The sequence below is a fragment of the Diabrotica virgifera genome, chromosome 5 (assembly GCF_917563875.1).
Source record: "Diabrotica virgifera virgifera chromosome 5, PGI_DIABVI_V3a".
NCBI classification, from domain to species: domain Eukaryota; kingdom Metazoa; phylum Arthropoda; class Insecta; order Coleoptera; family Chrysomelidae; genus Diabrotica; species Diabrotica virgifera.
The window spans coordinates 186,151,879-186,167,979 of record NC_065447.1 but is presented as its reverse complement, the minus strand read 5'-3'; the positions used below and the strand labels follow the sequence as shown (position 1 = coordinate 186,167,979).

Sequence of the window (16,101 nt, the reverse complement as noted above, 5' to 3'; positions counted from 1 at the left end):
AATAGGTATTTTCAATACCTTTCAAACGAATTGTCACTTGCCATAAGGTCCCATTTAAAATTATCGGTCACAGTCGCTCTGTAACGTCATCTGTCACTATTACGTCACCTGTCATAACTAGTTAAGAAGCTTACGTCTGTTTATTTCCTACCTCCAAATTTCACTATTATAGGTATAACCGTTCAAAAGATACGAGGGGGGTACGGACTTTTGACTAGCACTGTATATTGTTTGTAATGTAAAATTCTGAAAACATTGAACTTCTGTTTCTAGGTGTTTAATATAAAATTCATTGGGGAAGTATAAAAATACCCTCACTTGTATAATGCTTATTGTATACAAATTATACTAAAAATGTAACAATACCGTACCTTTTACAGATCGAAATAGTCGTTTTGGTTAATATATAAAAAATGCGTTCTTCCTGGTTGGAAGATGTGAGCAAGCTGAATCGACACGTGTGCGGAGAGCAATCGCTTGTGCCGCAGGGTTCGTACAAGATAAGCAAGACGCGCGAACTTAGAGACGTGTCTTCTGCCTCCTCTACACATCGGCAGACGCGTCTGCGGATGCATCTGCCGATGTATCATCACGTGCTGACCACACATCTGTAGGTACACATCTGTAAATCGTTCAGTCTGTGTTAATTCTCGGGTGACGCAATATCTACTTTGAATTCACTGCGAAAACTAATGCGTCGTAGAGGTCCGAGGTAAACAACAGACGATCAAATTCCATCCATCCAATGGCACTACAGCCCAAATCGAGCCTTGGCCTCCTTCAATAAGCTTCTCCAATCATTTCGATTTACCGCTGTTCTTTTCCATGAACGCGTTCCCAGGAAGTTCCTGGCATCCTCATCGACTTCGTCTTCCCATCTCTTTTTAGGTCTTCCAACCGGTCTTCTTCCCTGCATTCTTGCATTCAGCAATTTTCTGGGGATTCTATTCTCATGCATGCGGACCACGTGCCCTGCCCACCGTAATCTCTGTAGTTTAGTGTGTTGTGCTAGAGTTGGTTCGCTATATTGCTCGTATATTTCTCTATTATACCTAATTCGCCAGTTGTTATTTTCCCTTATTGGGCCCAGTATCCTACGTAATACTTTTCTTTCAAACACATCTAATGCATTGGCAGATTTCTGTGTCGCAGGCGATCAAATTACCCCATCTATTATACATACACATCTGCAGATGCCGTCCGCGGACATGTCTGCCGATGTGTAGAGGAGGCATTAGATCGACTCATGTGCGGGCGGCCATAGTGCACGAGAAAGTTCGAGTGAGACACACGTTTCCAGTCATATAGGTAGTTTATTTTATTTGTTTCCTTCGTTTTTTGTTGTTTTTTGCGCTGAATGAAATTTTACTTTTATTTAAAGATCGGTGCATGTTATGTTCGTTGATCGTAGTACTACCTACTAACTTTGTGGAAATTTATTGTTTGTAATATAAAATTCTGAAAACATTGAACTTCTGTTTCTAGGTGTTTAATATAAAATTCGTTTCAGAAGTAGAAAAATGTCCTCAGTATAATGCTCATTGTATTCAAATTATACTAAAAATGTAACAATCCCGTACTTTTCATAGATCGAAATATTCGTTTTGGTTGATATATAAAAAATGCGTTCTTTCTGGTTCGAAGATGTGAGCAAACTGAATCGACTAGTGTGCGGAGAGCAATCGCTTGTGCCGCAGGGTTCGTACAAGACGAGCAAGACGCGCGAACCTCGAGACGTGTCTTCGATCGACCCCATGTGCGGACGGCCTTGACTGGTATTATACCATGCGGGCGTCTGATCGACCTATGGGGGAGCAGTACGGCAAGGGATAAAGGCTTGCGGCTCAGTGATACTCCTCTATAAATCCCCACCGGAAAGGCGTTGATGTATAAAATACCGGTTTGTATATTATATAGAACTTAATAAAGTTTACGTGGTATTTGCGGTATTTTCTTTGGAAACGAAAATATAGTTTAAACACTATAAAACTTGCATTCTTAATTTAAAAGTATACTTACTAAAATCTGCTGGGTTATAGGTTTTAGGACATTCAATTCCTACTTTACTTAAATAGGATACTACTTCGGGTCCGTAACCTTGATACACGCATTGTCCGTCAGATAAAATGTAGACGTTGTCAAATTGTGAAAATATTTTGGCACTTGGTGTATGTATAGAGCAAATCACAGTTCGACCACCTTCGGCGATCTTTTTCAGTAATGAAATACACTGGGAACATGACAGATCATCTAAACCCCTGAAAAAGAAATAACATGAATGTATACAAATATCTACAACATAATCCAGGGGTGGCCAAATTGTGGCTTGCGAGCCACATGTGGCTCTTTAAAGGATTATTTGTGGCTCTTAATAAATGTACCTGAATTACTTTTAAATTTTTATGTTTCAAAATGTCTTAATTTACTGACAACAAATAAAAGACTAAGGGCCGGTTGTTCGAACGCTAATCAACAATGATCACTATTAAATATTTAATTACTGTCACCAAAACTGTCAATGTCAACTTTTATTGGGTTGCTGAAAACATAATTGATTATAATTATGAGATTAGTTAATCAATTAACATAACAATTATTAACATAATTGATTAAGTAATTTCATAATTGTAATCAATTATGTTTTCAGCAACCCAAACAAAGTTGACATTGACAGTTGGTGACAGTAATTAAATATTTGATAATGATCATTGTTGATTATCGTTCGAACAACCGGCCCTAAGTGTAACATCAGGAGTGTAACAAGGAGACCCTGTATCACCGTTGCTATTCAAATTTGACCTTAGAATATGTAATATGTAAAATATCATCTGAGCTGACAGGGGGATTTGCGAATCGAGGATCAAAACTATTGTTTGCCTTTGCTGATGATTTAGATGCAGTCGCTCATTTAAAAAGAGACGTGATAGAGGTGTTTTCAGAACTCGAGGAAGAAACAGGTAGTCTGGGCATTCAAATAAATGAAGAGAAGACGAAATACATGCTAGTAACCAAAAATCCAAGACCAAGAGTTAGGCAGAACATAACTATTAATGACCACAACTTCGAAGTATTAAAAGAGTTTAAATATCTAGGCGCGGTAATCACAGATGTCAAGCACAGATAAAAAGAGGTCTCAGCAAGGATAGCTGCGTGGAATAGATAGAGCATTATACATACTCCCTGTTATCATTATTAAGATGCTAAAAAGACGGTCTAAATTAAGATTGTAAATGTAAATTATTCCCATTATTACATATGGAAGTGAAACATGGACTCTACATCAGCGGGAAATAAAGATGCTACTGGTTTTTGAAAAGAACGTTCTCAGAATGATATTTAGCCTTCAAAGATATGAATTGGCAGAAGAGTGGGGAAGGTGCCGCAAAGCTGAATTGGTGACTGTATGGTAGGTACTGAAAACATCGTCAGGCATATGAAAGCTAACCGGATAAGATGGGCAGGTCATGTGGTAAGATTATAGGAAGACAGAGTGTTAAAGACAGTGTTTTCTGATCGACCAGACGGTAGAAGAGAGAAAAATTTAATAACTTTTTTGCACTTTTTAAATATTTGTTTAATTGCGGCTCGCGAAAAATTTCAAATTTTGAAAAATGGCTCGGACTACCAAGGGCCTTGGCCACCCCTGTAATATACAATATAATTTTAAACGAAAAACAAGATTAGTGGCGTCATACAGAGCAGTGAGTCTAAAATAGTGGGAACATATAATGCTATAATATAATTAATAGAAAAAAATTTAAAGCACTCATGGGACTGCCGACAGAAGTGAAAACTTCTTATAGTATATAAATTACGAGCTCAATGCTTTTTCCCCATCCAAAAAGAAGTGCTATACCTATATTATATACGCGTTTATACACATGCACATGATACTATAAATATGAAAATTATATATTGCGCATCCTGAAGGGAGGGGGAGTCGTGACGCAACTGGAGACCGGCACGTTCGTAATGGTTCGTAACCTACGATTAGTTTGAATTGTTCGCGGTTGTAAGATAAGTGTATTTTATATTTTATCTTTATAAAAGTGAGATCTCTTTTATAAACAAATATCACAAAAAGTCGTTTAATATTATTTTGCTAATTGAATAATTTCATTACAGAATGCATATAAATCCCATTCCGCTTTAACAAGAATTCAAATTCAAATTGGTCTCCAGTTGCGTCATCATGCGCGAACTCGGACGTATTTGGGCTACGGGAAGATATTATCTGGTTATTTTTAGTATCATATACACACACATAATATACAGGGTGTCCAGAAACTCTACCGACAAACGAAGACAGGAGATTCCTCAGATAATTTTATGACAATTTAACCCAATTCACCTAGTCCGAAAATGCTTCCTAAGGGAGCTAGAGCTCTTTGAAGATGGCGCCATGTAATTAGTTTTTCTTAAATACCTCCAGAACGCTTCTATTTAGAAAAACGAAAATTGGTATACATATTTACTTTCCTGAAATGAATCGATACCATCCATTGCGAATTTCTAGTACCGGTCATAGGCGTACGTTTTGATTAGCGCAACGGTTATTTTATCGCATAACTTTTTTGTCTTCAACTTTTAAGCATTTTTGATACTGGATTATTAAATTGTGAGGTATTCTAGTACTAAAAGGTACTCTTACTTTAAGTCGATAGGATACACCGTTTTCTAGAAAAATCGATTTGAAAGTTTTTAGTTTTGGGAATTTGAAAAAAAAAGTTAAAAAAAATTTAAAAAAAAAACCGATGTATTTTACCAACTTAAAGCAAGAGTAACTTTTAGTACTCGAATATCTCATAATTGAATAATCTAGTGTCAAAAATACTTAAAAATTAAAGACAATAAAGGTATGCTATAAAATAACTGTTGACCTACCCAAAACGGACGCCTCTGACCGGTACTAGAAATTCGCCATTAATGAAATCGATTAATCTCTGGAATATAAATAAATGTACCAGTTTTCATCTTTCTAAATAGTTTTTTTCTGTATCTTTTTTTTAATTCAAAGAACGAAAAATTTTCAAATCGATTTTTCTAGCAAACGGTGTATCCTATCGACTTAAACTAAGAGTACCTTTTAGTACTAGAATAACTCACAATTAAATAATTCAGAGTCAGAAATGCTTAAAAATTAAAGACAAAAAAGTTAGGCGATAAAATAACCGTTGCCCTACCCAAAACGGACGCCTATGAGTTGTACTAGAAATTCGCAATGGATGGAATCGATTCATTTCTGGAAAGTAAATATGTATACCAATTTTCGTTCTTCTAAATAGAAGCGTTCTGGAGGTATTTAAGAAAAACTAATTACAAGACGCCATCTTCAAAGAGCTCTAGCTCTCTTAGGAAGCATTTTCGGACTAGGTGAATTGGGTTAAATTATCTTAAAATTATCTGAGAAATCTCCTGTCTTCGTTTGTCGGTAGAGTTTCTGGACACCCTGTATATACGTACGAAATTTAGTTCGGCAAAGTGATAACGGTCGCAAATTCAATACTTTTTCCCCATTTAAAAAGTGCACAACGTCCCTAAAGAAGTTTTCACTTAAAAAATTTATTTCGTCGAAGCAATGACGGTCGCTAATTTAATACTTTTCCTCATCTAAAAAGTGCACAACGTGCCTAAAGAAGTTTTCACTTCAAAAATTTATTTCGCCGAAGTGATGACGGTCACTAATTCAATACTTCTACAACGTTCCTCAAGAAATTTTCATTTCAAAAATTTATTTCGCCGAAGCGATGACGGTCGCAAATTCAACACTTTTTCCCCATCTAAAAAGTGTATAACGTCCCTAAAAAAGTTTCGCTTAAAAAATTTATTTCATCGATGCAATGACGGTCGCTAATTCAATACTTTTTCTCCATCTAAAAAGGGCACAACGTCCCTAAAGAAGTTTTCATTTCAAAAATTGATTTCGTTAAAGCAACGACGGTCGCTAATTTAATACCTTTTCCCCATTGAAAAAGTACAAAACGTCTCTAAAGAAGTTTTCACTTCAAAAATTTATTTTGCCGAAGCGATGACGGTCGCTAATTCAATATTTTTCCCCATCTAAAAAGGGCACAACGTCCCTAAAGAAGTTTTCACTTCAAAAATATTGTAGAAATAGAAGCTAAGGTGTATAATATCTAGTGAACTAGATTCCTGAGAATCAAACTAGAACACCGATATACCATTGGATCTAAGGCACCGTTGCTCAGTACTTGTAGATTGCTTAATCCTTGTCGGGAAGCGCCCTTCAAAAAAAAAGGGTAGTACTTTTTTAATGTTTGACACTCAAAAATAGAAATGCCACTTTAAAACCACTCAAATCATTTTCTTGCCAAACGCTAGACAAACCAAAATTTCCTATCGCACAATATCCTTGTTCTGAATTTCTTTACTTGGTGCTATATTTTGTCATGACAAATCGAAATATCATAATCGACTTAGATGGAGGTGAGATCAAAAGGGTATAATATATACCTAGGTCACACGATCAAACTAGGCAAACAGAATCAAACGTCAGAGATATAGAAGAATCCGAATAATTTGGGTAGCCGTAGGAAGACTCACTGATGTGTTGAAAAACAAAAAGATACCAATAAATCTAAAGAAAAGGGTATTCAACAGTTGTATTCTACCAGTTATGACCTATGGAAGGAGACCATAACACTTGATTCTAAATATTGACCCACTACTTTGTGCCGTGTAATTTGGGTTGCCTATATGAACTTAAATCGACGAAATGGGCATACAGGGTGAGTCATGAGGAACTGTACGTACTCCCACCTCGTATAGAGGCCCCTATGGGGAATAACAAATGACGATTAAAAGTGTCTGCTCCCATTGTTTAATAATATACAGGGCGAGTTTCGCCTTTTGACAGAAATTTATATTCGTCATAATTTTTGAACGGTCAGATCGATGTGTCTCTTATTTTGGTCAATCGTTACACTATTACCACCTAATCAACTGATTTATTCAAACTAGAAAAAATCAGGTCCGGCTTTAAAAAATTAGTTCGTTTGGGTCTTAGAAAAAATTTCACCCTGTATAAGCTTTTTGAAAACTCTAATATTAATTTTACAAATTAGACAAAGAGGCAATTAAAATGACATATTTATTTTTCCCCACACGATTACTTAATTTTTTATAAAAAAATTAAATTTGACTATGAATTAAAAATTTGGTAAAGTGAACCATAGATTTAAAAAAAATGAACTTTTATTACAAAAATTAATTTTTTTAAACAAATATTTGATTTATGTTACCACCCAATCAACTGATTTATTCAAACTAGAAAAAAATCAGGTCCGGCTTTAAAAAATTTGTTCGTTTGGGTCTTAGAAAAAACTTCACCCTGTATACGCTTTTTGAAAACTCTAATATGAATTTTACAAATTAGACAAATAGGGAATTAAAATGGCATATTTATTTTTTCCCCACACGATTACTTAATTTTGTATTAAAAAATCAAATTTGTCAAAATCGCAATTTTACCATAAAAATAAAAAAAATTAAACAACGTTTTTCTTAAAATTAAAAGTTTCACAATTTTTTTTTATGACACGTCTAGATCTAAAACTCCCCATAACACTTCTCTTTGGACTATATAGTTTAACACAAATTTACAGATAAATTTTAAATTTTTTCACTTAATTTTTGCGATTTAACTTTGCAATTCACGAAGCTGCACCTTTTATTTTTTTAAATTCATAACTTTTACGAGAATAAGACTGAGAGTCTACAACAATTGTCATAGTCTTCACAATAGTAAGAGATATGTGTTGTAAAAATTTCAGAAAAAAAAATTTTAATGGAACGTTGTAGCGAGTTAAACTGTGATTTCATCTTTTTTTTTTTTTCATTTTTAGGTTAAAATTCCGATTTTGACAAATTCGATTTTTTAATAAAAAATTAAGTAATCGTGTGGGGAAAAATAAATATGCCATTTTAATTGCCTATTTGTCTAATTTGAAAAATTCATATTAGAGTTTTCAAAAAGCGTATACAGGGTGAAATTTTTTCTAAGACCAAAACGAAATAATTTTTTAAATCCGGGCCTGATTTTTTTCTAGTTTGAATAAATCAGTTGATTGGGTGGTAACGTAAATTAAATATTTGTTAAAAAAAATTAATTTTTGTAATAATAGTATATTAAGTATGGAGAACGGTAAGGGTTTTATACCGATCGAAGACAATTGTTTGGAGGAGGAGCGGGGCGACGACTCCAATTATTGTCTGAGATCGGTTACCCTTAACGTTCGACATGCTTATAACGTTTTTTGCACGATTGATACCATTATAAATTATAAAATTAAACATTTTCGTCATATTGACTAGTTTCATTCATTTTATCAAGATAGATACTTTGGTTGTTAGGTAGTAACTAGGGTGCATAACAACAATGGAGAATTGAGTTTTTATTTAGTTGTCAATAATTTTAAGTACAATTTTGATTACTATAAAAAATTAAAATATGAGCGAAAGTGAATTTGAAGAAATTGAACGGGCTTGGGAAGAAGGGTGTTCCGCAATTATTCCCGAAAAATCCAAAATCCGTTATCAAAATACCTGCCAAAGTTTTAAAAAATGGTGCGAAGGCAAGAATTTAAGAATCGAAGAAAAGACTCTATTGGCATATTTCGTTCAAAGACATATGCAGTTGAAAGCTCCTGGAAGCCTCTGGGCAGAATATTCAATGATTAAATCCACCGTTTTTCTTTATGATGGCATTGATATTTCCAAGTTTTCAACTTTGATCGCGTATTTGAAGAGAAAAAATGTTGGCTATAGGCCTAAGAAAGCGAGCATTTTTACACGGGAGCAATTTGAAAAATTTCTGATGGAAGCACCGGATGAAGAATTTCTAGTTCACAAGGTAATATAAGCTAGTTTAGGTAAAAGAAATACTCTAATGAAGATTTTGTCATAATTTGTAGGTCGCAATGATATTGGGAATATCTTTGTGCAATACTAGTAATACTACTAATGTATGCGATTCTGCAGGAGTTTCTGTTAGAAGTGAAACCACAGCCCAAACAAGTGGGATTTCATTAAATAATTTAACAAATTGTACCATAAGTTTCAATATTAATAAATAATTCGTTAGTTTTCTTTATTCTTTCAAAAAATAAATTAAAATTAAGAGATTTTTTAACTCGACGGTAAGTGAATTACTTACCGTCGAGTTGGAGTACTTACCGTCGAGTTGGATTACTTACCGTCGAGTTGCTAGTAAATGTCACCTACTGACGTAAAATCTGTCACGGTAAACAGTCAAAAATGATCAATCGTGCAAAAAAGTAAATTTTTTTTAAATCTATGGTTCACTTTACCAAACTTTTAATTATTATTCATAGTCAAATTTGATTTTTTTATAAAAAATTAAGTAATCATGTGGGGAGAAAATAAATATGCGATTTTAATTGCCTATTTGTCTAATTTGTAAAATTCATATTAGAGTTTTCAAAAAGCGTAGACAGGGTGAAATTTTTTCTAAGACCCAAACGAACTAATTTTTAAAGACGGACCTGATTTTTTTCTAGTTTGAATAAATCAGTTGATTAGGTAGTAATAGTGTAACGATTGACCAAAATAAGAGACACATCGATCTGACCGTTCAAAAATTGTGACGAATATAAATTTCTGTCAAAATGCGAAACTCGCCCTGTATATTATTAAACAAGGGGAGCAGACACTTTTTAATGGTCATTTGTTATTCCCCATAGGAGCCTCTATACGAGGTAGGAGTATGTACAGTTCCTCATGACTCACCCTGTATAAATAATAAAATTTTGCTATATTTAACCACTTTAAAAATTCACATTGTAAGGCATGAATGAATCAAATATGTAGTACCTTTTTTGTAGATGTATTTAAAAATGCAACTGAAAAGTTATTACTATAAGGAGTGATCTGTAGGTACCTATACTCCAGGCTGTGGGTGAAAAATAGGTCGATTTCAGGATATAATTCAGGAATTTTTGAAACCTATCAGGTTTTGTTAAGGACGATGCCAGGAATAAGTTATACTAAAATGTGACCAAAAATATTGTGGGGTTTTTTTTATTGCGATTTTCATTTGTTAAATTTGCAATTTTTAAAGATTTTTAATTTTGCAGCTTAGGATATTGATTTTAGAGAAAAACTTTTTAATAGAAAGTTGTAGTAAATTAAAAACCTACAATTTGAGCTATGGTAAGTTTCATTTCGTTTATTGGTTATTGCCAAACAGCCTGCGAAAGGTCCAAAATGGCCGTTTTTTACAATTGCGTTATTTATTGTACAAATAATTTTTTTATTTTTTAAAGCTTTAAAATGAAGATCTTTCAATTCCAAACATAAAAAAATTGTAAGGCCGTGTTAACGAATTTGTTGCTTAGATATTATAAATTGTTTATCCCAAGAGGTCAAATGTCGAAGGCTATAACTTTTTGAAAAAAAATCGTAGAGAGTTGGTGAAACATCAAATCTCCTTCTAAAGAGTTATATTTTCATATTCTGATGTAAGTAAATGCGTAAAACATTTTTAAAACTCTAATTTTTGTGTGAGAAAATAAGGGGGCAAATTTAGTTAAAAACATTTAGAGCTGAAGCGGTCCTATAAATCCTATGAGTTTTTAACTTACAGGTTATTGTTGCTGAAGACGAAACGAAGATTTATAAAAAAATAAAAAATTTCTACGACCAACTGAAGCCGAGCTAAATGTTGGGTTTGAAAATAAGGGGGCAAATTTCGTTATAAACATTTAGAGCTGAAGCGGCTCTGTACATCCTATGAGCTTCTAACTTACAGATTATTGTTGCTGAAGACGAAACGAAGATTTATAAAAAAATAAAAATTTTCTACAGCCAACTGAAGCCGGAATAATTGTTTCCTTTTCTTAAATCGTAGTGCCTTTATTTATAACAATTAAGAAATTATTTTACAGTCATTGACTAAAGAAAGACTTATATTATCTTAAAATAAAAATTATTATTAAATATAGTTACATTTAATTATTCAAAATTATTTTTAAAATCGGTGCTTTTGCGAGCGGCCGAATTTTGCAAATCGCCCGGCTCGCTTCAAATCAGCGCGCTCGGAAAATCGGGCGGAGGTAAATTCCTCACCGAACAGTAGAACCATATAATCCGACAGGTATTTTCCTCACCAAGTTTAAGGGTTCGTATTAATCCGGTAGGTATTTTCCTCACCAGCTCACTCAGGTAATAAAATAAAAAATATAGATGTAATTTAAGAATGATTATTATGAACGCATCCGAAATCCGAATAAAAGACATTCATTTCCTTACGTTGTAATAATAGTTTATAATATAGATAATGTGCAAAACGTATAACTTATTATTTATTATTTACTATAATAAGAAACACACTTTACAAAATCCATTATAGTCATTTGATTAGACTGATAACTTATTATAGTTATTAAGGTACTAAGGGTATTATAAGGATAATAACGCTTGAGGTCAATAGTGTATAGACCGAGGGCCTTCGGCCCGAGGTATATACGTTGACCGAAAGCGTTATTATTTTATTATTATAATACCCGTGATGCCTTCAACGTTTATTGTCCGACTAAATTATTCTTTATATGCAAAAAATTTGAATAAATTTTGAATAAATTAGTTTTCGAATAAGTACATTTACCAGAAATAGTCGTAACGTAATTGTGGTAACCATAGTTTTACTTAGAGTTTTATTTGTCAATTTGACAGTATTTAACTCGTTATTTAAATTTAATAGGCCCTAGGGCGTTATTTTTCTATAACACCCCCTTTGGCGTTATATCGTACTTAGTAGACTTCGAAATAATGTCATTATTTGTCAAATAATAGACCAGTCGTACGTAAATTTTCTACATTTGTCTCAGCTTACTTGCAGACTGCAGTAGTAAAAAAAATTCATTTTATAGTTTGCATGACATTAAATCAAACACAAAACAATCTGATATGTCTTCCGGTTTTATATAATGTAAGGCCAAAAGTATGTTTGAGCCTACTTCAGAATCATTTTTACAGTTGAGTTCGCGAGTCTTTACCCGTGCGTCATTATTACCTGGCGAGATACAACACATACTTTTTATCTAGCATCATTCTCTTCCACGCATGAATCTAATGACAAACCAGCTGCCGCATGCTATTAAGTAAAAACACATGTTATTTTTATGAACGATTTAGACTCAGTGCATTGAAAAGAGACAGATACAAAGAAAGACGATTGGGAATGTTTTCACATATTATTTAAGTACAATTTCTGACGTTTTGGTTTGTTTACTTTCGTGGCCGTCAGTTTGTTGAACTTTTTGCTGTTATTTTGTCGAATTTTTGCATTTTGAAGTTTTTTATAATATATCATCAGTTGTTTTCACAACTAATTATAAATAAGTTTATGTTATTCTACGATAAATTTTGACAACGTATAAGATATGCTTGTGTTAAATGTTCCGTCAAAGTGAATAAGATAACAAAAAGAAAATATGTCATTGAATTTTTTTACAAATTATTTATTCATTTATTAATCAATGATAATAAAATAATTTATTAAGCTACTTCGAATGTAGCTGAAATTATGCACCAACATTTTAAAGCAAAACTTAAATTTGACATTCTATTCATTTGATAACGTCAAATTCTATACTATAACCCGTGATCGATACAATACTCACTTTCTGCCACTTGCTATTGCGTTTAGTAAATTTCTGACTTATTTCGTATGCTTTAAATGATGACGCACGTGTAAAGACTCGCGGACTTAACTGTATATTCTGATGTTAAATCAAGAGACTGAATTTTCTATACCAAGTTTGGTGTACTTAGGTGAAATCTTCAATCATGTATTTCAGTGTTTGGACACATTTGAATGATTGCTTTATGTATAAATATAGCCTTTTCAAAATCTACAAAAACTTTACTAGGAGTTCGGTCCTGGCAGGTATACTAGTTGGTGCGTATTTGTCAGCTCCAAACAAAATAGTTATTTAGATAGTAGCTAATGAGTAAAAAATTTTTATTTTCGCATATATAAGTGTATTATAGTGCGTTCAATTATTGTACGTAAGTACTCTTTAAAATTATATAAAGCCAAGTTATTTCACTGGAATTTATTATTTATCAGAAGTCGGTTTGATACAAAAAAACCCTAAACACGTTTATTCGTTATCTATAACGACATGATAAAATCACCTGTTGTAAGACAGGTCCGTATTTCAGGATTTACTTAGTTTTGAATAATAAATAAAATATGTCAAATCCGACTGCCGGGACTTCTGACTACAGGAGCGCCCAAATGGAAAACACTACTAAAACTTATTCTACTGCTTTGATTGAACAACAATTTCCAACAAAAGAACAAGCCATTGTATTCCCATCCATTGAAAACCTTAAACTTCAAGATTATCTGATTTCACTAGGAAAGTTGATCGAGCCCAAAAATATCCTATTTTCCTCAAGGCTTTCTAACAACAGAGTGTGTATGTAACTTGCAAACAAAAATGTTGTTGAAAATTTCATGAATAACTATGGAGGATCCATAGAAATTAATAACCAAAAAGTCCAAGCACGCAAACTAATCACTCCATCACAAAGGCTAATTCTGTCAAACGCTTGTCCCTCCATACCGCATGCTGTATTAATTCAAGAAATTGAAAAATTGGGCCTTCAACCCATGTCTCCCATGTCATTTCTCAAGATAAGCGCCGGTTTGCCGGAATTCAACCACATTTATAGTTTTAGACGACAAATCTTTATCACACCACCGCTTGCCCCAATACCTGAATCCATATTAATGAATTATGATAACACCAACTATAGAATTTATTTTGCACAAGATTCCTTGATCTGTTTTTCATGTAAAAGGCCAGGCCACACTGCAGCAAATTGCAAAACAATCCAAGAATCAGTTTCTGAAAATTATAACCAAAACCCCCACTCCCAATCATCTTCGCAACCCATACCTTCCGAAATACTTTCAACCAACCCCTCAAAAACTCCAACCTCACAACCAATTATCAATATAGATACAACCCAGTCCACACAAAATAGCTCAAAACGCAGTTTGGATGACATTGTTACACCTCCTCTAGCGCAAGATGCTAATTCAGAAAACCAAAGTCTTGAACCATTTGTTAAACCTAATGTTGCTCCAGCTAAAAAACCAAAGAAAAGTAAGGGAAAGACTCCAACTCACGTACTCATGGAACCGACCAAGGCATTCATCTCAGAGCAAAACCCTTCATTTGTTCTTGATTTTGATCAAATATCCGATCTATTTGAAAATGTTTATGGTGCACAGGACCCAGTCAGCATCATAAAAAACTACACTAGCGAATTTGAAGCTTTAGTGAAAATGCTAACAGCAATATACCCGTATTTCAAACAAAGATCGATTAAAGCTAGATGTACAAAAATTAGAAAGAAACTATTGAAGCATTTACAGATGGCTTACTCGGATACTGAGGCATCAGAGACTGAAAGTGAGTTTTCTCAAGAATAGAGTCATGAACTTCTGTGACAATCCCAAATTTCAGTTTTATTTATTATAAATGGGCTTCTCATCAATTTTGCAGTGGAACATTAACGGTTTCTATAATAACCTTCCAATGCTCCAAATAATTCTGTCCAGACACAATCCAGATATAATTTGTCTTCAGGAGACTAATTTCAAAAATGAAAACATACAAGCTTTAAAAAAATTTAAAAATTACTGCAAAAACAGAACTAACCAAGATAAAGCCAGTGGTGGAGTAGCTATCTTTGTAAAAAAGTCAATTGAAACTACAGTAGTTCCTCTCCAAACTAATCTAGAAGCAATTTGCATTAAAGTTAACTCGAGTCCAAATATCTACGTTTGTAACTTATACTTACCTTCATCAACGCAAGTAGACTCAGAAGCATTAACTGAACTCTTACAACAAATTCCCCAACCCAGGCTTATTTTGGGCGATTTTAATGCTCACAACTTTTCATGGGGCTCTTCTACTATAAATACCAGAGGAAGATTGCTGGAAGAGATATTTGAACAGTCCAACCTTTCAGTCTTAAACGACGGCAGACCCACTAGATTTAATATACAGAACGGTGAATCTTCATGTATAGACCTTACGATATGCGAACCAGGTCTGACCCCACAGCTCACCTGGGATAGGCTGGATTTCTTGTATAACAGTGATCACTACCCAATTTTTATTCATAACAACAAAAACCAACGTGGACGGACATTTACCCCAAAATGGAATTTAAAAAAACCTAACTGGAATATTTTTTCAAATTTAGTCGAAAGCAGTATGACCACATTTAAAAGCACCTCAAACATAGACGAGACCCTTAAGAACATTGTTACCATTATCACAGAAGCAGCAGAAAGAGCAATAGGAAAAACTTCATACATAAAACAACGCAACCCCGTCCCATGGTGGAACCATGAAAGCAAAACAGCAGTTGAATCTAGCAAAAGAGCTTTTAACAAATACAAGCGCTACAAGACTCTCGAGAATAAAATTGAATATACAAAACAACGTGCAATAGCCAAGAAGACAACTAGAAATGCCAAACGCCAGTCATGGACTCAATATGTATCAACGTTAAATGCAAACACTCCCATGACTGAAGTATGGAACAAAGTCAGAAGAATATCTGGATTAAACAGCAATCAGAATATCAAAAGCCTCGAGAGAAATGGAAAGGCAGTTACTAGTAATACTGAGATTGCTGAAATCCTTGCTAACACATACAAAAACCGATCCAGTAATATTAATTATAAAAAATCTTTCATTAATTACAAACAACATGAAGAAAATAAGAAAATTAGCATTACTCCTAACACAGATGAACCGTTAAATTTACCCATTTCTCAATTAGAGTATACGGAAGCATTATCAAATATTAAAGAAACTAGCGCTGGCCCGGACGATATTCCTAGTATTTTTATTAAACACCTTCCAGCGAGCGCTCACAAACAACTTCTAGATCTGTTTAACATTATTTGGCTTCAACACAAATTTCCTGAAAAATGGCATGAATCCATAGTAATACCTATACAAAAACCTAATAGTATTAAGACAAGTCCCGAGTCATACAGACCGATATCTTTAACATGCGCCATGTGTA

General features: G+C 33.7%; 1 protein-coding gene across 2 annotated transcripts in view; it reads right to left on the bottom strand.

Moving 5' to 3' along the window:
* Positions 1 to 16,101, bottom strand: part of LOC114328578 (ATP-binding cassette sub-family G member 1) — a 475,585-nt gene that overhangs the window by 67,588 nt on the left and 391,896 nt on the right. For both annotated transcript variants that reach the window (XR_007698348.1, XM_028277465.2), the window contains exon 5: positions 2,020 to 2,258. Coding sequence is in view for 1 of the 2 variants with exons in the window: in XM_028277465.2 (XP_028133266.1) it covers positions 2,020 to 2,258 (239 nt within the window). In the remaining variant the exon portion in view is untranslated. The remainder of the gene's footprint in view (positions 1 to 2,019; positions 2,259 to 16,101) is intronic.